The following is a 21,389-nucleotide window of genomic DNA, read 5'->3' on the forward strand; positions in this document are numbered from 1 at the left end:
CCTTTGGCCATTGGCTACAAAACAAGGAATACTGTTCGGTGTGGATCTGAAGATTGTAGGCTAGTAGGCAGCTGCACATCACGAAGAACGTGTGAGTGTCAGGACCATCATTGTTCAGAACCTGTCTTCATACCTTAACCAGCGCAGTAACACGCCCTTTGGCCACTGGCCCCAAGACAAGGAGTGCCGTTCGGTGTAGATCTGAAGATTATAGGCTAATAGGAAGCTGGACATCACGAAGAACGTGTGGGTGACGAGGCTGCCATTGAAGAGGATCTGCTTGAATGGGTCTTCGTACGACTGTAAAAAAAGCGTAAAACTTGTTTAAACGATACGGCCGATTGATCCGGATGAAACGACCGATCAATTATGTCAGTCGAAAACAAGTAAAAAAAGGCGCAAAATTCAAATTTTGAATGGAAGCCCGACCGCCTGGTGCTAATTTTTTTTTTTTAATTTTCCTTATTCTTCTGACGGCATGGGCTTGCCATTGCCATACTATATTTAGCCTTAACTAGTTCCATATAGTAACAATCATCATCAAAAATCATAAAAATAAACACATGATTTTTTATTTTTGAATACATAAGGTACTGATTAAAATTTACAACAAAATGTTACATTTATGCGGTAGCCACGTTACAACAGTACCTAACGCTAGTGTAGTCAGAAACCGAATGTAAGCTTAACCGGATATGAATTCAAACCGGATTTATATCCGGACTAGTAACCTATAGAGAGCTGACTCTCCGTTACTTACACATCTTATCTTATACCTTTAAATGAGCAATTTTTGTGTATACATATACTTATATATATATTTTTCGGGGATTTCGGGGATTTCGGAAATGGCTCTCACGATTTCGATGAAATTTGGTATATGGTGGTTTTCAGGGGCGGAAAATCGATTTAGCTAGGTCCTACCTCTGGGAAAACATTTTTATATTTTCCGTGCTTTGTACTAATAGCAACACAATTTATTAGCCAATAGAAAATATTTATTTGCAATAAGATTTAGTACCTATCAGTAAATTACCTTCTCAATGTAAAGTGGGTTCTCTACGTAGGAATAAGACATAATTAACACGCTGTGTGAGAAAAACACGCACACCATCGTCATCGTTCTGAAAAGATAATCACATACCAAATTTATAATTGGTCAGGGGCATAACTATTGTTAATATATTAAAAAATGTGTTAAATATTTTCCATAATGTCGATTGGACTGGACGCCCTCTTAAGGGGCCCACTGATTTCCAGTTCGCCGGACGATATCGGCCTGTCAGTTATTCGAGATTGTCAGCTTTTGCGAATAATTAGCCTCATGCATGAAGTTTAAATTTGAACCAAATAATTTTTATTCGGATGATTGTTATCGTTATAGGATGTTACAAATGCATTTCCGTTATAAAATGATCATTTAATTGCTTAATATAATAAATAAAAATTACAAAAATTGCGCGCGAAATGCTAATGAGCGAACCGCAATGCCATTGGTGGAAACGTCACGTGACGGCACAGTTTAGTCAGATTTGATGTTTCGTTCTCCGTCGCACTGATTTTGAAACAAATCTGCTATAAAAATGTATTTTAGTCGCGTTTTATTAATTAAAAATGGTTATATCTCTAACATCGGTTATTGTCAACTACTTCTAGATAAACACTTGGTTGAGTTTCAATACTGTTATTATTTAAATTTGCACGTACTTACATACAACACGTCAATCAAGTTTTATTGCCAGCTACACACTAGTTTGCAGTTAGTAACACGAAATTACGGATGTTTTTGCATGATAATAATTTATTATAGGTTTGTCGATGCATGTATTATTGTAGATGTCTATCACCAGTATAACTTCAGTTAACTTACTCTCAATAATTACAATTCCGAAACAATACATCCAAGTATTTTCCTCTCCTCCCAATCATACGCTTCGCTTTTTTTTTAATTTTCGTATTTCCGCCAATAGGCAAAGACTCGCCAACAACAGTGCCAACTTTATAGCTAATCGGCCAAATAAATTGTAATTTTAAAAGATCTTTTAAATTTAAATTAAACATTGAAAATATATTGAACCACACCCACCTTGTTAGTAGAAAAATGCAAGAATTTCAAATTTTGTACGGGAAGTTGTTGTGTTATAGTTACTTAGGAATTAAATATACTTAGTGTAATAAAATTAAAATTGTAATTGTAAATAAAATCAAATTGCCACTCATTAACATATAATTAATTAATGCATGTATGTATCTTATTAAGTGAAATGTATATTTCTTTTGAGATCAATAAAAAATCTTCAACCACAAGTCAACTCCTGCCTACAATTTTTAAATTTTGGTTGTGCCAGAGTATCATATTGATTTCGACATTTAGGTCTCCTAGAACGCATTAGTATGCGTGTATGGAGACATTTTTGTAAAGAGCGCTTGAATGTTATCGTAAACCTAAAATTGGTGATCAAAATTGTGTATTGTGAACGCTAATGGATGAGATTGATGCCAATTAATTTTCTGATCAAATTGGTCAATTTGATAATCCCGTCTGGACGAGCCTTAAGAACTGGCAAATTGTCTATGCTATACAATTTTAAAAGTTTTGTGCAAAGGTTTGATTAAAGAATATGCAGTTCAATATTGTGTATAAATTCGTAAATATTTCGTTAAATAAAAACTTTACATTAAATTAATGAATACAAGTGATAAACAGGCTTCATACCTACTACTTACTTCCGAAGCTTATGGTCCAGCCCAAAAGGTAAGAAGTATTTTGTTACCAGATCGATTGACGACAAACAAAATTGGTTTACTCTTGTATACTTTGATTTAATTTTTAAGTATTGGAAAAATATTGAGTGCATTGTGAGCTGCACTTCTGTTTCATTGTAAGCTTTGGCAATAGATAATGCCTATAGAACGGTTTTCAGGTTCATCCATGGTATTTAAAAATAATAAAACGAATTATTAGTGTCCAGAAATACACGAACAACATTAGTAACAAACGTCAGTTGTATCTGAACTGTGACGTCATCGGCTCTGTAGAATTCGCGCTAAAAATTATGAGCGTTTCAACCCCTCAATTTTTTTAACAATTTAAATATTTTTTAATAATATAATGTGAAGATTTATAAAAGTATTTTTGTTTTTTTCGGTGTTAAACCGATATAAATAATGATTTAAAAAATTAAAAAATATTCATGCATTAAGCTAATTGTGAGGCCGATATCGTCCGGCGAATTCGTAATCAGTAGGCCCCTTAAATGTATTAATCTTTTTGTACACTAGAGTCCGTCTACATTTAGTTTACACCAAAGTACTACTAGTACCTCAAATATTAGATTATTCAATGTCACTGCAAATTGGAATTACAAGGAGCAGTTTCACCTCAAGCCATTGAAGAGTTTGAGACGGTTGAGCCTCGGGTCCGGGCCCGCTCCTCCCGGCGCTGTCAGTTTCCGCCAGTTGCGACGTATTGAGAACGCCAGCAGAAAAGGATTTCCTGGAAACACCAGAATATATCCATGATTATATTTTATTCATAAAATTATGAGCAGGCTCGATCAGAGTTGTGAAGTTAGAAGAGCCTAGATGGCCCAAAAGCTTTTTGTGAGGGTTCTTGCTAGTATAGCTAGTAGCAGTAGGTCAACTCGTTGCAATAATATGTGTGTCCATAGTGTACGTACAGCCAGCTGCAGAGAGAGGTGACCCCCCCGGCATAGACTGATTGTATGCAGGGGAGGTCACCTCTCTCTGCAGCTGACTGTACATAGGTAAGGTAGTTGAACTTTTTTATACTACAACGGTGGCAAACAAGCATACGGCCCGCTTGATGGTAAGCAGCCTCCTTAACCTATATACGCCAGCAACTCCAGTGGAGTTACGTGCGCGTTGCCGACCCTAACACTCCGCACCCTCGCTGAGCTGGCAACTTTACTCACCGGCAGGAACGCAACACTATGAGTAGGGTCTTTTGCTATTTGGCTGCGGTTTTCTGTAAGGTGGAGGTTCCCCAGTTGGGCTCTGCTCTAGATCTGGAATGATATCTACTTTGCTGTGCCCTACCTCACAAAGCGAGATGACATTCACAGTGCTCTCTTTTGGACGTAGTTTAAGGGACTCCCTGGCGCCAATGACTTTCGATCTGAATCCCTTAATTTTCTAATGTATTTTTGTAGCTTATCATATTAACAGTAACGGCTTAAAGCAATATAGTATCCCATATTTACTTCAAAGTCTTTGAGATATTTGACATCAAAGTTGAACAATTTTAGGCCAAAAAACTGGTTTTCTGGCCATAACTTTTGTGTTAATTAGTTTAAAATTAAAATCTCTGACCAGTTTTTAGAGACGTTAAAGACGAACCCAAATGTGAAGATTTCGTACATATAAAATTCTTCACAGCAATCGAGTAACGAAAAAAAAGTTTTATATACAATATTTAAAAATATATAAAAAATAAGTGTTAATTTCTTTCTAAATCCGGCAGACAAGAATGAAGATAAAAGATTGAAGAACCGATAGCCGTTTGTCTTATAATCCTATTTATAGTGCATTTGTAGGAATAACGACTCAAAACTTGTCAAAAATGATGAAAATCGCGGGGAGTTCCTTAAGGACATTCCGGGTTCAAAAAGACATACCCCGGTCCACATTAATTAAAGAAATGGCCGCCATCTTCTTTTCTTAATTTTTGCTCTAAACATGATGAAAATTGATATCTTCCGATCCGAAATGCCTTGCCAGGATTTAAACCAAGGACTTCATATGCAGTTGATATGCAGGGTTACTACAGATTGGGCCAGACCGGTCTTGTTTTTGTAAATCCATTTGCCCCATAGTTTCAATTGACCTGGCTAGCACTCCATTATTTACCAGCGGTCATAAAATTACAGTCATAAAAGAAATACTAAAAATATGCGAATATAATTATGATACTACATACACAGCGATTTAATATCAATCGAGGGCCTTTATTATGGGTAATAAATTATTTACTTGTATTATTATTGCATCATAAATAATCATTAATAATTCCCGTTGAAGGTAATATTTGATTATTTTATGATTATAATATTGTTACCTGCTAGACATAGGGTCAAAGAGGCAAAGACGATCATAAACTGAAAATATTCATAAGTAAGTACTGTAATTAATTACCATTTACAATTTACAAGTTGATTCTAATTAAACTTAGGTACGTAAGTGATTGTGGTCGATTGTAACTTATATTTAATTATTTATTATTTCATCATTTCATAATCATCTTTAATTATGTTACATCGATTTCTAGATACCAATTCTGAAATAAAAATTTGTTAGGGTTTTGAATGATTGAAATTATTCACGAGACCATAATTATGGTACAGTAGTTACCATTAAGTGTACATTATTGACCCTTGATATGTTGATCTTTTTATAATACGACCTTGACATTAGTGTCGCGAACGTATTGCGAACCAGCTAATATTTGCCAACGTCATGGAGTAGATGGCGTTAGTAGTCACGTTTAAGTAACCGCTTCTAGGTTATTGGGATTTTTTGAGGGAAGTTGAGAGGGTAGATGAGAACGACAGTAGGAAAAAGGAGGTTGTGTGCGAACAAATCGACGCGGCAGTGATACTTGCTTTTAGATCAAGTCAAGAACGTTCTTATGGTGTTATTAGAATAATGATGTGTCTCTGGTATATTGTGACCAACGTTATCAGTACTCAGAGTGAACAGTGATCCAGTGAGGCTAATATGAACTTAAGATAAACTTTGTGTGAGGAATGGGGTCGCTATAAGGGGAGGTTTGGAGGCGACTATTAAGCTCATGAAACCAGGTGGATAATCATGTGATACTCATGTTATATGTAGGTAATAAAGTCGGACACCAGCACAACTCATATCGTCATCTCACTAACATCCAGGCCTCATAGGTATGTAGTACATTTACATATCGCTTTCCAGTATCCGTAAAAGCATTAGCTCATTCGATAGGTTAATAAGTATGGTGAGCTTGACGACATGGTGGAGCATGCTGGGAATTTTTATTCACATGCACTGTTATCATCATCAAAAGTAACATATGTTTATCTCTAACTACAACTAACGAGCTACAATATTTGGTTTATTTAATTCAATTTAATGTTTTATTTCAACCATGAAGCCCATATTTATATTATTTCTACCAAAAAGGTATTCAGCAGGCGAATGTTAGTGGTTCACCTGAGCACATAGGCAATTGAGTGAGTACCTACATACATTTTAACTGAACATTCTTGCTCTTTGATATACAAGAGATTGCAAGTGTCAGTAGGTATCATAATATAGTTTATAAAAAGCAGATATATAAATACATACTTTCATGATTATTAATATTTTGCGACAAAGGGTAGTCTGAATTAAAAAGCTCTCTTTAATCTTTGAAAACAGTGTGTTTATTAGCCCTATAGCAGCTATAAGCAGTGGAATGGAATTTCAAGTTATGGTTTTGAATGATATAAATATTTAAATTTTTATGTTTTAGAACCAGTATTTGTCACTAATTGATGTGATAAAAATGTTTGTGTTTTACCAGAGCAGCAAAGTTAGTTTTCAACTCACGTGCCTTGAAACACTCGCAACGCTCAAGATTTTACTTTTACGCTCATGATTATATGTGACGTTACTAAACAGATTCAACATTTCTATGTTAAAAGAATGAGAGAGTGGCAAAGATTGTCACATCAGAAAATATAGTTATCTCTACTGAATAATAAAAGGTAATCAGTAATCATTTATGAATCAGGTAAGTCTCAATAAACATTCGTAATTCGTGTTTACTATAAATCCTATAAAACAAGTATTTATCATCACTATTCATCACTTTTTAAACACTGACTTAGTGACATTTTACCTTCAACAAGAGCCTTAGAACTCTTAAGTCTCACATTTCATTATATTGAAACCAAGTACCTAACTACATATTTCATTAAACATGTCGAAAATAATAAAAGGTGAAAGGACATTCAACTCAAATTTTAACGCCCAAAGCGGTAGAATTTTTTTCAATTATCAGTGAAGTGTCAGCAATTATCCAATTGTTCTCTTAAATGTCCTATGAATGGTGCCATTACCATACCTGCTCATACCTAACAGGTCAAACTGCTCAAACCTAAGTTTAAGTTGAACAAGAGGTTTAACTATAATCTATATTTAGGTACCTATACGTTATGTTAATTTTGATATTTATATTTGATTATGTAGGGGACAAGGCACTTTACCTACGTGTTTAGATTTAGTTGCCTGACCAATCTTTGATATAAATAAAATAAAATCATGCACTAATAAACATTTACGACATTTTTAATTAAAATTTGCTGGTCAATTTGTGTTGTGACCCAGGATGCATCCTTTCAAACAGCGACTTTATCACAGATTCAAATCATGCTGTTGATCAACAATTCATTAACAAAATAATTAACATTTTAATATTAAAATAATAAGAATCAAAATATCACATTCATTGTTCTGTTTGGCGGAATAGTTGTTATAGTTAATAGTATCAAATTTGAAGTTTATTTATCATGCGGATAGTTGATATAATGCCTTGCCGACTGTTGTTGCTTACAAACCAGTTTAGGTCTGACCTCCGATTTGGTATATTTTCTGTAACTTCGGGATCTAGTTATATTGGTGTTTATAATATTTTGTGAAAAGGACCATACTCTCTTATGAATCATGATGCTTTTGTATAACACGCATTGCTTGCAGAATATCCGCTTTATCACAAATTATCAGCTCAGCCCTGATTTGACTCGTCGTGCGCGCAAGTGTGCGTGGTGTATGGAAACAATTTATACTGTGTGTCTTTTTAGAAAACGAATGTATCATGTTTAACGTATTAGGTAGGAACCAGATTTAACATTCGTTCCTTATACTTATATGATCCATAAATATTCTCTTAGAATGAAACAAAATTTATTTTATCAAGATTAATAAAATAATACAGTACAAATATTCTTTGTTGCTCACCAATATAAAAACGAAAATAACATACAGATTAAGCACATAACTCAAACTATGGTGCACAACAAGCGGTCTTATCGCTGAAGAGCAATATCTTCTAAACAACCAAACTAGGCTATTATAATCGTATGTTTTGCGCATCCATATCTTCACTAAGCTAAAATCAGAAGCATTCGCATTGCGTGTAATTCAAAATTCGAAATTAACCCTTTCACTTCGTTTGAAGGACTAGAACCACTCATAACATAAGAGATGTTAAGGAATGTCTTGCCTCATTGTTGTTTGTTGTTACAGTTGTAAGGTATTGGTACGGGTTGGTTTCTTAGAAGTTATAGGTATCATTTAGATGTAGTAACCTGTAACGTGCCTTAGTGAAAATGCAGGAGGCACTTGAAATCAGATTACAATTTGATGTCATAATATGTACACGGCTACCCAAACTCAAAGGACCAGGACCATCATTGAGACCCAATCAGAATCGCGCAGCCACTCCAATGGCACCAGCAAACTGCCAATAATGGGGCTCTCGCTAGATTTAACAGTTGGCATGCATGATATTGCTGTCCTGAAAAATAAACGGCTAAAAGGATTGTAAACGAATAAAGAACTGCCGAATATATTATGTTTAAATAATATTCACTTACCTTTTCTGTTCATGTAACTCAGCACAGTATCTTGATTCAACCCCAATTTACATTCCAATCTAGAGATTGTCATCAGAGAATCAGTAAATATCAACTTGTATAACAGTAAATTGCAAAGGCAAAACTGTTTAGTATAAGCCACCAGGCTATTATAATATGTTTGCACCTAAGCCATACCCTATAGGTATAAGGACTTCCTATTATTATTCAACCATTGATTCATAGTGTGGACAGTCACAGATTAGCGATTTGATATAAACTAATTAGATAAATATTAACTTAACATCAGAATTGTGTATGTATCTATGTCATGTACATGCGATGACCCAAACCTAGGGTTAAAAATATTAAAATATATTATTATTGAGAAGACTTCAAATGAAAGGCATACTAATTGAATGGGCTAGTGGTTTCTTTATTATCTATTTTATTCGAACAAAAACAGGTAAGGGAGTGGTAGATAATTTAAAGAATAGTCACTAGCCATGCATGACTATTTTAATTTTGTTAAATGAAAGTGGAATCGAGCAGTAGATGTCAACTCAATCGAGTCTACTCGTCGTAGATGTACATATTAAGAACCTTCAACCTTCATACTCATAGTAATAATTACAAAGGCGGTAGAAGACCATGGTGGATACATTTTTGAATAAGATCAGAATTTCTCAAGTATTGTGTTATTTTAATAAATGTAATGACAGAAGGAATTCAGATATAATATCATCTATGTTGTATAATATCATCTTTAGAAACAATAAAAAGGACTTTATTATTAATTATTTTAGTATGCAAAAGCTCAGACCATTAAACCTTTAAAAGGAAGAGATTAATCATAAGCCAAATAATTATCGATAATTATTGATCGGGACACCTCAGCTTGTTAGCTTGTTTATCAGATTTAATCGGATTGAAATTCAGACTGGAGCTACACTATGATCCCAAGAATCATAATCACAATTAGAATCAGATGTCATTTTAATATTGCCGTGAAATATCGTAGTGTTAAGGCTGCACTCGACGCCAATGACCTCGCGCGTGTGGGCGGAGCTTTATACCTCTCACCGCACCACCCGCTGCAAAAGATCGCGCGCGCAGAGCTATGCGTTCGAAATAGAATATCGCTTGCTCGCGCGTGCAATGCAGCACAGGTCCGTCTAGCAATACGACTTGCCTCGCACTGCCTCCGCAGAGGGGTGTAATGGTAGGAATCTAGGCGGAATTTAGGCTTATTGTTTTTAGGAATTGAGGCATAGTTTTATGAAATTGCAAAAAGCAAGAAAACCAAATCATTTTATAGTGTCTTGTGAGAATGATTGTAAAGTTCCATATTTTTGCAGAAGTAATATCGATCTAACTGAAAGAAATATAGTTGTGTAAATTAAAATAGATTTCCAGAAAAATATATCGTCGGTCATATCTTGTAGATTGTTATATATTTTTTACTGCTCAGAAAGTATCAATCTATAATATAAAATATGGTTCTGAATAACTTAGTTTTACGGTATTTTGCGGGAAGAGGAGCCGTAATTGGTTTATGTAAGACTCCTACAGTAGCAATAGTCACAAGACAGATTTATCAAAGTCTTATTCGTTGCCGTATCGTCATAAGTCACTGTGGACACCTGTCCTGTGTGGTTCTTCACCAGTGCACTCGAAGCCGCTCTTTCTTGGGCGGTGTATGCTAGCCTGTAATGTGGATTTATCTTTAATGTTATTTTGTTCGCCCAACGCCGTGTGACCATACGTCCATCCCTACGCTTCCTTGGCTCTTCCTTTCTTGGTTCGGCCTCGATAGCCGAAGAAACTAAGAACGCTATGGGTACAAACAGTGGATAACCTCGGTGATGTCGAGTTTGTCAAGAGTTGAAGCAGTTGTACCGTACTAACGTTCAAGCATTCTTCGCCAGCACCATATCTCAAATGCATCTGTCCTATGATGGGTTTCAGTTTCAATGGTCTAGGTTTCGGACATGTAAAGAATATGATCGAGAAACCAAGGCGCCGCATTAGTCTGATCCTTGTTTTATGTTATTCCATATGCATATCCTGGCGAGTCGTTTCACCGCAGCTTTGGCCATATGAGCTCTTCTGATCACCTTTTAGTCGCAGATGCCATCGTCACTTATTTAAGATACCAAGTAAATCAACAACTTGCCTCAAGATCGTGCAATTCATTGATTCTCTTAATTTTACCAGGAAGATCGACATGCATCATCTTCGTCTCATTTCTATTGATCCTAAGGTATGGATCTGGATCCTGAAAATGGACTCATTACTGTCATACGAAATCTTTTGTAGCAGAACCGAAATTCATTTTCCACAGACACTTAACCTAATATAGTCATGTCATCTGCAAAACTGAGTTTATTGATTAGTTGGCCACCAACTTGGACATCACCCTTACAACCAGTGAACAGTTGCACTCCTCGTTCAACTATAAAAGGATTACGTGTTGCGGTATCCCCATTTCTCATAACTCTGAACATTTTACTCCAGTTGAAGAAATCAAAAGCCTTTGCGAATGCGAAGTCAATAAAGCGCAAAGCCTTAAAGAGTATACAGACGCCGCACCCACTGTATTCTTTATTAATTGGCACACGTTGAGAATTTGCTACTGAGTACCCATCTATATGTCTCGCATGGTTGTTAAAGTTGTGAAGTGATTATTCATGAATAAAAGAAACAGAGTGGGTCAATTTGATGGACACAGCAGTTAAAACACTGTGGTGCGGAAGACTGGCGATATTCTGCTTAATTTAAGATCTGATCGGAATGAGGAAGATGGATCGGTACCTCGGATGTACAGTATATGTATTGCTGTTTCTACCATCCTTAGCAGGACTGATGCATGTGCACGGGGATGTAATCAAAGAGTAAACATATCGAAAGCTGCCACGAAAAGCGGACTTACTGTGTTGCGTGCCGTTAAGCCTGAGGACACCACGTATATGACCCTTCGAAATCTTAAGTTTTTCAAATAGATAAGACGGCTGTTAATCGCGAATGACTCCAAAAAGCAATGATGCAAAGTGCAAGGTAGGTCTGGCAGACATATTTAATAGGTTATAATATAACGGTTTAAAAATGGTGTGATGTGAGAACGGCAAGAAACAGAAAAGAAAAGCATTTTGAATGCGTTGAATTAATACCGAGGTACTCGCCAGCATCCACCCCCCAAAGGCGGTATCAGTGTAGCTCAATTTAGACAGAATAAAGTGTGGCAAAAATGTTTATGCGTAAATCGACGTGAATAAAATCACGGACGTGATATAATACTTTAAGCCTATAAAACAGTTTAAAACAGTTGCTGACAACTTGACTGTCCCAACATATTTAAACTAGATTATTTCATACCAGGCGCGATATAAACGCACCAGAGAATGATAAGAAGAATAAAAACCACTTTGCAAACAAACAAACAGAGTTCATTTTGACTCAATATCTGCTTCATAAATCGAAATGAACGGTAAGAAAAGGTGCCTTGAATATCACATCACTTGTTTTGGATTTGACGGTTCGAAGTGGGAGCCTGATTTGATACATCTATTGAATGTCCAATTAGCATAAAAAAAAGGAGTGTGGTCGAGTTGTAGATGGATTCTATTTTACATTCTGATTTGTGATTATACATATAAAAATAGCGTGATTCTCCCGTGGCTGGGGAGGGCTGCCGGACATGAAGTGGGTGCACCCAGAGATGGACATGTCAACAGTGGCCTTAATGGATAAGCGAATAGATTTAAAGCGAATACTTAACATAGTAGATTACTGCGAGTAATATACAGTAAAGAGAAGTAGTGGGAATTTAGGTTACATACACCGGTTCGGATAAGACGGCCGCATTTGTCTGTGTGGTAACTATCATTGCATACAAAAACGTATGTTCTTTTCGATCACGCGGTCGTCGCAGTATTCAAAACAGTTACAGTTGTTTACGTCTGCTGTAGTAATAGTTGTGACACTTGAAGTGGTGAAATAGGTTATTATGTTAATAACGATGTCAAAAGAGCAAAGTGACAAAGTGACAGAGCGAATCACAGATGGTAGTTATAGATGGGATAGACCTATCGCGAACGGAGTTCCCACTGTTTAATAATACCGATATTTGATATCAGATCGCATTGCCACTCTCTGACACATGGGCCGCATGACGCGGTCTCTTCTCGTTACCTAAATTGCAACTAGGGACTGCTCGGAGCAATCTAGAACCGTACGCGCGGGAGTGTAGGAAATAATATTGGTCATGGGTTGACGGAGAGACCAGTAATGGACCAAATATGACAGGTCGCAGCCGTGATCCCACTCAGCTCAGCTCAGACATCGATGGACGCTCACACCAGTTTCAGGATCCTGCTTTCAATCAGTTTAGCACGGAAATTGATCAGTATTCAGATCAGTCTTAGGATCCTGTTATTAGTTGGCTCAGCACAAACATTGATGAATGCTCAGACCAGGCTCAGAATCCTGTTTTTTATCAGCTCAAGACAAATCACTCACAACTCAACTCAGACCAGATGCACGATTGGATCGATCTCAGAAACGCAGTGTCTCAGCACATTTCTGTAACGTCATCAGAAATTGCACAAAGTCTCAGGCCGTGCCGATTCACGACGCAAAGGGTGAACCATGCGGTTCGAGAATGGACGGCGCTTATTATCTGATTGTTGATTTATTTATATGTTTGCCTATAGACATCTAATTTCAATTAAGAGTAGCATTTTCTTTCTGGGCGGGAGTGTCGCGAACGTATTGCGAACCAGCTAATATTTGCCAACGTCATGGAGTAGATGGCGTTAGTAGTCACGTTTAAGTAACCGCTTCTAGGTTATTGGGATTTTTTGAGGGAAGTTGAGAGGGTAGATGAGAACGACAGTAGGAAAAAGGAGGTTGTGTGCGAACAAATCGACGCGGCAGTGATACTTGCTTTTAGATCAAGTCAAGAACGTTCTTATGGTGTTATTAGAATAATGATGTGTCTCTGGTATATTGTGACCAACGTTATCAGTACTCAGAGTGAACAGTGATCCAGTGAGGCTAATATGAACTTAAGATAAACTTTGTGTGAGGAATGGGGTCGCTATAAGGGGAGGTTTGGAGGCGACTATTAAGCTCATGAAACCAGGTGGATAATCATGTGATACTCATGTTATATGTAGGTAATAAAGTCGGACACCAGCACAACTCATATCGTCATCTCACTAACATCCAGGCCTCATAGGTATGTAGTACATTTACATATCGCTTTCCAGTATCCGTAAAAGCATTAGCTCATTCGATAGGTTAATAAGTATGGTGAGCTTGACGACAATTAGCTCAGGCCGGTTATAAACGTCCGGTGTTTTCAAGGGACAAATTTCCGGGCTCGGCGACGATGTCTTGTTTACTTGGGCGTAGCTCTCGGTAGCCACATACAAAACACGACTTAGTCGCGTAACACGGTCCGGTTTTCGGCGGAAACAACGGACGGAGTGGTGTTGAGTCATTAACATATATCTAAAGATGAGCCTTACAGTCACTAAGAATGGTGCTAGTTCAGTGGTGTCACTCAAAAATTCGAACCAATCGTGCAGTCTAACGCAACTAGTTGTGACCAATCGCGCGCGTGATGCGAACTCATCAACCAATCGCGTTGTGGCGTTAGACTGCACGATTGGCTCGAATTCGTGTGCGTGACACCGCTCCCCATTCCCCCAGGCCCCATTCTCATTGCCCATAAGGCCCGTGTTTAGATATATGACACTGTAAGATTGTGCACCCGTTACTTTATAATCTAACGTAGGTTAGGTTAGGTTAGTTTGTAATCTAACTACCGTCAGTTTATAATGTAACTAGCGAGATTTTAAACTGACGAGTGTTTACAATTTTACGGTGACATATATATGTCAATGTGTTGAGTAGAAATAACCCAACAGATGTACGTTTTTGGGTAAAAACTAAAAAGCTAAGCTAAGTTTTAAGAGCCCGGTAACAATTTTAGAGCAAAAATTTAATATTGATAGATTTAGTCGTTGAAATTGTAGACCTTTTGTTACATAATATCTAAATAACAAGTATTGGTTTCTATTAGCACGTTTTTTCATCTTGCTTTTTAGGGTTCCGTAGTCAACTAGGAACCCTTATAGTTTCGCCATGTCTGTCTGTCTGTATGTCTGTCTGTCTGTCCGAGGCTTTGCTCCGTGGTCGTTAGTGCTAGAAAGCTGAAATTAGGCATGGATATATAAATCAATAAAGCCGACAAAGTCGTACAATAAAATCTAAAAATTTAATTTTTTTTAGGGTACCTCCCCTACACGTAAAGTGGGGTGAACATTTTTTTTGCTTCAACCCTACAGTGTGGGATATCGTTGCAAAGGTCTTTCAAAACTAATAGGGGTCTTCAACAAACATTTCTTGATAAAGTGAATATATTCGGAGATAATTGCTCCGAAAGAAAAAAAAATGTGTACCATAGGTCCAAAAAATATGAAAAAAATCTAGGAAGTAGAGCTTAAGAAAGACATTAAATGAAAACTATAGCGGATATGATCAGTTTAGCTGTTTATGAGTTATCGCAAAAAGTTTCCCCTTCATAGTAAAAAGACGTACACCCACACAGTTCATCCCTTGGTTAACAATCTACCATACTTTAAGCTCCAGTTTAGCTTATTGTGACGGAAGAGTAACTACGGAACCCTACTCTGAGCATGGCCCGACATGCTGTTGGCCGGTTTTTAATAATGAGGTTGCAAGCGTGCATCCCCGGTAATAGGTGACGAGAAGGGAGCAAGCGAAAGATTTAAAAATCGTGAGCGTTGCGAGGGTTCAAGGCACGAGGATAAAACAAATTTTGTTTCCGAGTGAAACACAAAATTATTCTCCACACCAACGCGAGGAAAATACTAACTTTAAAACATCAAACAAAATTAAACAAAAATCAAACCTTAATGAACGTTATTAAATATTTATCATTCGCAATCATCATTTAAAAGTAAGTTATATCAGCCAACATAAAATTACTTTGTCACACATGTGGATAAAATGCAACTTTGTCATCAGTTTTTCAACAATCCAGAGGGCCTTTAGGAGCTGGTGTAATCTGGTGTAGCTGTCAGTGTAATCTTTCAAATTCTGTGCCTATATGTGGCTTTCCATGCCTAAAAGGTCCTTCTGTGATGGATAGCCACATATGCTTAATATGAATGCATTAAATGTAACTTTCTCCTTATATCTGCTGCCAACTGTGTTCGCGCGGCATAACTGCCTCGACGTGACTGTTGTGCTAACCTTTTATTTAGGCGCTAGAACATCGCGGTAGGCCGTTTACAATATCAATGTCGTAATCATGAACATCATGTTACTCATATATACTACGTAAGAATAAATTTCTCTGAAATGTACCATTTAGGTTTCAAATTGTCTATTAATTTCCTGACTGAACGCATAACGCATTTAGGACATTATTTTAATTTCTTGTGAAATTATATAAAAATCTATAACAAGTAACTGAAAAATGTTACCAAGTTAACAAATTCTAAATTCTAAATTTTTGTTAACCAAAAACTTATTTCGCGAGCAGAGTACAAAATAAGCTGGCTATGGATGCTGGGCAATAACGTCCTGCATAAGCAATCTAGTGCATCAAATGTATAAAGGAAAGTACCACTGTATATTATTTCATGAATTCTATAGAAATTTAAATTGTATTTTTAAATACAGTTGCTCAAAAACTGTTACATTACTTAGCTGTTTAGCGTGCGGAAAGTTGTATTTCGCGAACTAGTGCTTTCTACTTTTCCACTTGTTCCAATTCATGACTAATTATTGATGAGCGTTAATGTTAGTTTCCTTTAAAAGTCGTAATCAACATAAAAACCTACTGTACATGTAAAAATAATAAATATAAGTATATTTCGTATTTTATTACTTACCTCTTCATCATTATAACACGTTTATTGAATATTGAAAAAGCGTTCTTAATAAGTTGTCTGAATGGAACAGAATAGCTGCCAAAACGCCTGTCAAAGCAGAGGCGTTTCTTTACTGCAAGAATGTTGTAAGTTTCCAAAGGCAACATTCGATATTGTATTCATACAATTTAAATATACGATATAAAAATAATCGTAAATAACGATACTTAGGCAATAATAGTATAATATTTTAAATTTACAATTGTTTTTTATAGAACATGCATAAAAAAGTACTTGTTGTTTTTCTTATTTTTTCGCAACTGTATTAAAAAACGTCGTTCGATACACTACTCGAAATGTACTATTCTTTGTTTAATGCATGTTAATCATAAGATGTAATGTTTTGAAAAGATTTGCCCTGCCGAGTTTCTTGCCGGTCCCATATTGGGATACCCTGTTCCAATTAAGCAGGGATTTAAATCTTCTCGGGTCATAGGCGTATTGTAATATGCCTAGTTGAAAAATTAAATCTTTATCATTCCACGAGGATGTCGGTTACGAAATGTTTTTGCCTTTGATCGCAGCAACCGCAATCACATGTGTAAAGCTCCACAATGCTTATGGAATGATACCCTTATAGAGGTAGAGGCCATGCAGCAGGAACGCAGGCCGCATCCCACACCATGTCAGTATCAACGACGCCGACGCCCGGCCTTTACCAGTGCCGGGGCACCAGCCGTCCGAGAGCCCACAGGCTTAAACAGGGACGATGGCAAGCGGCCGGACGGCATATATCTGAAAGCTCCTTGGAAGCTGGGACGGCCCTTAGTTTGGGACGCCACATGTGTGGATACCCTTGCGCCGTCCCACCTGCCAGGGACTTCGACCAAGGCCGGAACGGCCGCCGAAGCAACCGCATGTTTGAGCCGTTGGGGTGGAGACCCTCGGGCCCTGGGGACCCGGAACCCATTGTATATTTAGAGAGCTAGCGAAGGGTCTCATTGATGCTACGGGTGACCAGAGGGCTGGTTCTTTCCTTGTCCAGCGAATTGGCATCGCCATACAGCGCGGTAATGCCACCAGCCTTCTGGGCACCCTACCATCGGGCGACGAGATAGCCCCCATTTTTCATTTGTAACAGAATTTTCAGAAGTATTATTATTATTATTCCTTTATTTCTCTTTCTTCTTAGGGTTATGTTTTTTACAATATGGATATAAAAGTAAAATATAAAAATACATTAAAAAATACTATACAAAACACATATAAACACATTGTAAAAAACTTAACCTAGTGTGCCGCCAGCAGCGGGGCAGGGCCCAAGCTGCCGGTGGTCAGGGCTGCAGAGATAGGAACCGCCGCACTATCCGCGCCGTGTCCAAGATCACCGCCTTCTGCATCTGACCCTTGATCTAACCACCTAGCGAGAGTCTCTCAAGGTGTTGGTCGAGACTCTTCGCTATGAGACCGTTCGCTGAGACGACTATTGGGACAATGATCGTCGAATCAACATCCCACATGGCGGTTATCTCGTGAGCCAAGTCTAGGTACTTGCTGGACTTGTCCTTCTCGGCTTTCACGAGATTCTCATCATGGGGGATGGTAATATCGACGAGCACGGCCCGGCGTTGCGATCAATCTATTATCACGATGTCAGGCTTATTGGCTACAATAGTCCTGTCAGTGATAATAGATCGATCCCAATAGAGCGTGGCACGACCATTTTCGAGAACTGGCGCAGGTGAGTACTTGTAGTACGGTACTTCGCGGTCCACAAGGCGGTATAGAAGAGCAAGTTGCTGGTGAATAATTCTGGCTACGAGATTATGTCTGTGCAAGTACTCACCGTTAGCAAGATGAGAACAACCGGAAATGATATGCCTGAGTGACTCTCCGGGACGGCGGCATGCCCGACAAATGTCGACCGTACCGTCCTTCAGGATATACTTCCGATAGTTGTTCGTCATCATAACTTCGTCCGCAATTGCACAGGCAAAACCCTCGGTTTCTCCGAAGAGGTCCCCGAATCGTAACCAGTTCACCGACGCGAGCAGGTCCACGTCAGGTCCCGTGAGGGCCTTGTAGAACCGCCCGTGTAGCACCTTACTCTCCCATGCCGCCTTGCGATCCGCAGTACTTAGTACCACAGGTTTGCGCCAGTTCTCGTTTGCCAAGGAGAGCGGCGTGAGGTTCCTGTCTACTGCCACCACGTCACGATGCATCCCACACTCGTTGTTAAGGAAATAATTCCTGAGATTGCACACCTCGCGGTTGTGGAGATCTTTGGCGTTTAGGAAGCCTCGACCTCCACACTTCCGTGGGATGTACAATCTCATAACAGACGAGCGTGGGTGTAGCATACGGTGTGTGGTGAGCAGTAGTCGGACCCTCCGATCCAGGGCGTCCAGCTCGGTCTGAGTCCACCTTAGTATGCCAAAGGAGTATGTGAGTAGGGGCATTACCCAGGCGTTGAAGGCGCGCACTTTGTTGCCTCCTGACAAAAGACTGTTAAGGACTTTTGTGAGCCGACTGAAAAAGCGCTCCTTCACCGACTGTCTAATACCCTCGTCCTCAATACCCAACGACTGTGACATACCAAGGTATTTGTAGGTTTCTGATTCAGAGATAGATCTGAAAGACATTGTCTCAGAAAGTTGTAAATTTGTTGAATTTACAACCTTCCCCCGCTGTACATGCATAACCGCACATTTATCGACACCAAACTCCATGTTGATGGCACTACTGAAGACTTCGGTGGTTTTCAGTAGCTCCAACAAATCTTGGCTATTTGGTGCAAATAATTTGAGGTCATCCATGTACAGAAGGTGAGAAATGACTTCACCCTCTCTCCGAAGCCGGCAACCTAGTCCCGAATCCTTCAGCAGGGTGCTAAGGGGATTCAGAGCTAGGCAGAACCACAGGGGACTCAGACTATCACCCTGGAATATTCCTCGCTCAATCCTTATAAAATCCTGCGGGCCAGGGCGGTCATCCCCGCCTCCTGGTTGACGAAGGACTGTGGTCCACTGCCTCATACACGCGCTTAGGAAGGCTCTTAAAGCTGTATCAACTTTATACAGCTCCAAGACCCTCCCCAGCCATGAGTGAGGCACCGAATCATAGGCCTTCTTGTAGTCAATCCAAGCAGCAGAGAGGGCCCCCCTATTCCGCCGGATTTGTTGGCAAATGGTCATGTCTATGAGGAGGAGCTCTTTAGTACCACGGGACCCAACCCTACATCCATTTTGAGCGGAGGCCAAAATGTTGTTAGCAACAATGTGCGCGTTTATTTTTGATCTCAAAATGGATGTAAGGAGCTTGTAGAGTGTAGGCAAGCACGTGATGGGTCTGTAGTTCTTTGCTTCCGTGGTACTACCGGACTTATAGAGCAGGAAGGTGACACCAGTTGTTAAGGAAGGTGGGAGAGAACCAAGCTCGAGGGCTTGTTGAAATTGTGCTGCCAAGCGTGAGTGCGAGCATCGGAACCATTTTAGCCAGAAGTTGTGCAATCCATCCGGCCCAGGGCTTTTCCAGTTCTGGGCCGTGCGGATGGCACAACTTACGTCATCGGGGCTGATGGTGATTGCCCCCATAGGTTCGATGGACTCGCACTCACGCTCGACAACACTCATCCAACCCCCCTCGGTGTGTTCGACAGGCACTGACCAGATGCTACGCCAGAAATCAGTCATGGCAGTAGTATCTGGCGACCGCGTGTCGGACGCACGAAGGTTGGTTTCCTCCCACTTTCGGTATACCTTCCTTTGATCACTCTGAAAAAGACGATTCTGCTGGAATCGATCCACACGCTTTCTGTAGCGGCGAATACGGTTTGCCCATGCATACACTTTCTGCTTAAGAAAGTCGATGCGCTCCGTGAGATTGGCAATATAGTCGCGGGGCTCAATACCCGTCCCCGCGAACGCCTGATTCACGAAGCGCATTACTCGGGGGCGGTGGTTGCCCCCCCTGAAGCAGATCAGCTTTGCAATGAGAGTCCTAAACGAGTTGATACGTCGCTCGATCCGTATTTGCCATGCGGGGGCACCTCCGGCGGTCCTAGGTGCACGTTCAGCGTCCGGAAACTTGACTCGTGCAACACGGCACGCCGCGATGGCTCCGCAATACATGATCGAGTGTGTATCATCTAAATCTTTACTAGTCCATAAATATGGTTCTAGTAAAGCGTTTAGGGCTCCCACTAGCGCTAGATTGCGTCTATTCATAGGCAGACGTGGTATTCGTGGCCTAGTGTTGGTTGTGGAGCGATACTGCGTAATCGCCTCTTCCAAAGTTCTCCTCAGTTGCTCATTAGCAGATGTACTCACGCTCTGACTCGCATAGTCCCCCTCGTCGGTACTGAAATCAGCCCGCGGCGCCCCCGGTGCCAGGTCGGGTGCGGGCACCAGATCCGGCGATGTAGCGGGCAGATCTCGCACCGAGGTGGAGTCCGCGCGAGCAGAGAGAGCCTCCTGGCGAAGCCGATCAAGTGTCGCGTCATCCAACCGCTTTAGCCGCTGAATAACGCACACCTGATCCGATAGTCGCTGCTCCGACACGGTGATGGTGGGTTCAAGAGCCTGAAACAGAGGCAGTATCCTTGAACGATACGCAGATAGCTGTGTTCCCCCCTCTGTAGCCCCATAATAGGCGCGCATGACATTCTCATTCATCGATTGAGACCATCTCATGCGACGCACTATACCACCGGCAGCGGGAGCCGTGGGCGGGGCAGGATGTCCCGCAGGCCCCAAGCGTGCCGGCAGCGGTGGCCGTCCCCGTCGCGCAGGTGGTCGTGGCGGCGAGGGCGACAGCCCGCGCTCGTCGCTGCTCGACTCGCTGGCGTTCGCGTCAGGCGCAGTGGCATAGTCGT

General features: G+C 39.8%; 1 protein-coding gene across 1 annotated transcript in view; it reads right to left on the reverse strand.

Moving 5' to 3' along the window:
• Positions 1-21,389, reverse strand: part of LOC133527814 (nose resistant to fluoxetine protein 6-like) — an 86,369-nt gene that overhangs the window by 18,276 nt on the left and 46,704 nt on the right. The window contains exons 4-6 of the mRNA XM_061864993.1: positions 3,382-3,496; positions 1,037-1,124; positions 134-300 (exon numbers count right to left, since the gene is read on the reverse strand). Coding sequence (XP_061720977.1) covers positions 134-300; positions 1,037-1,124; positions 3,382-3,496 — 370 coding nt within the window. The remainder of the gene's footprint in view (positions 1-133; positions 301-1,036; positions 1,125-3,381; positions 3,497-21,389) is intronic.

The sequence above is a fragment of the Cydia pomonella genome, chromosome 18, assembly GCF_033807575.1.
Source record: "Cydia pomonella isolate Wapato2018A chromosome 18, ilCydPomo1, whole genome shotgun sequence".
In the NCBI taxonomy this organism is placed as follows: Eukaryota; Metazoa; Arthropoda; class Insecta; order Lepidoptera; family Tortricidae; genus Cydia; species Cydia pomonella.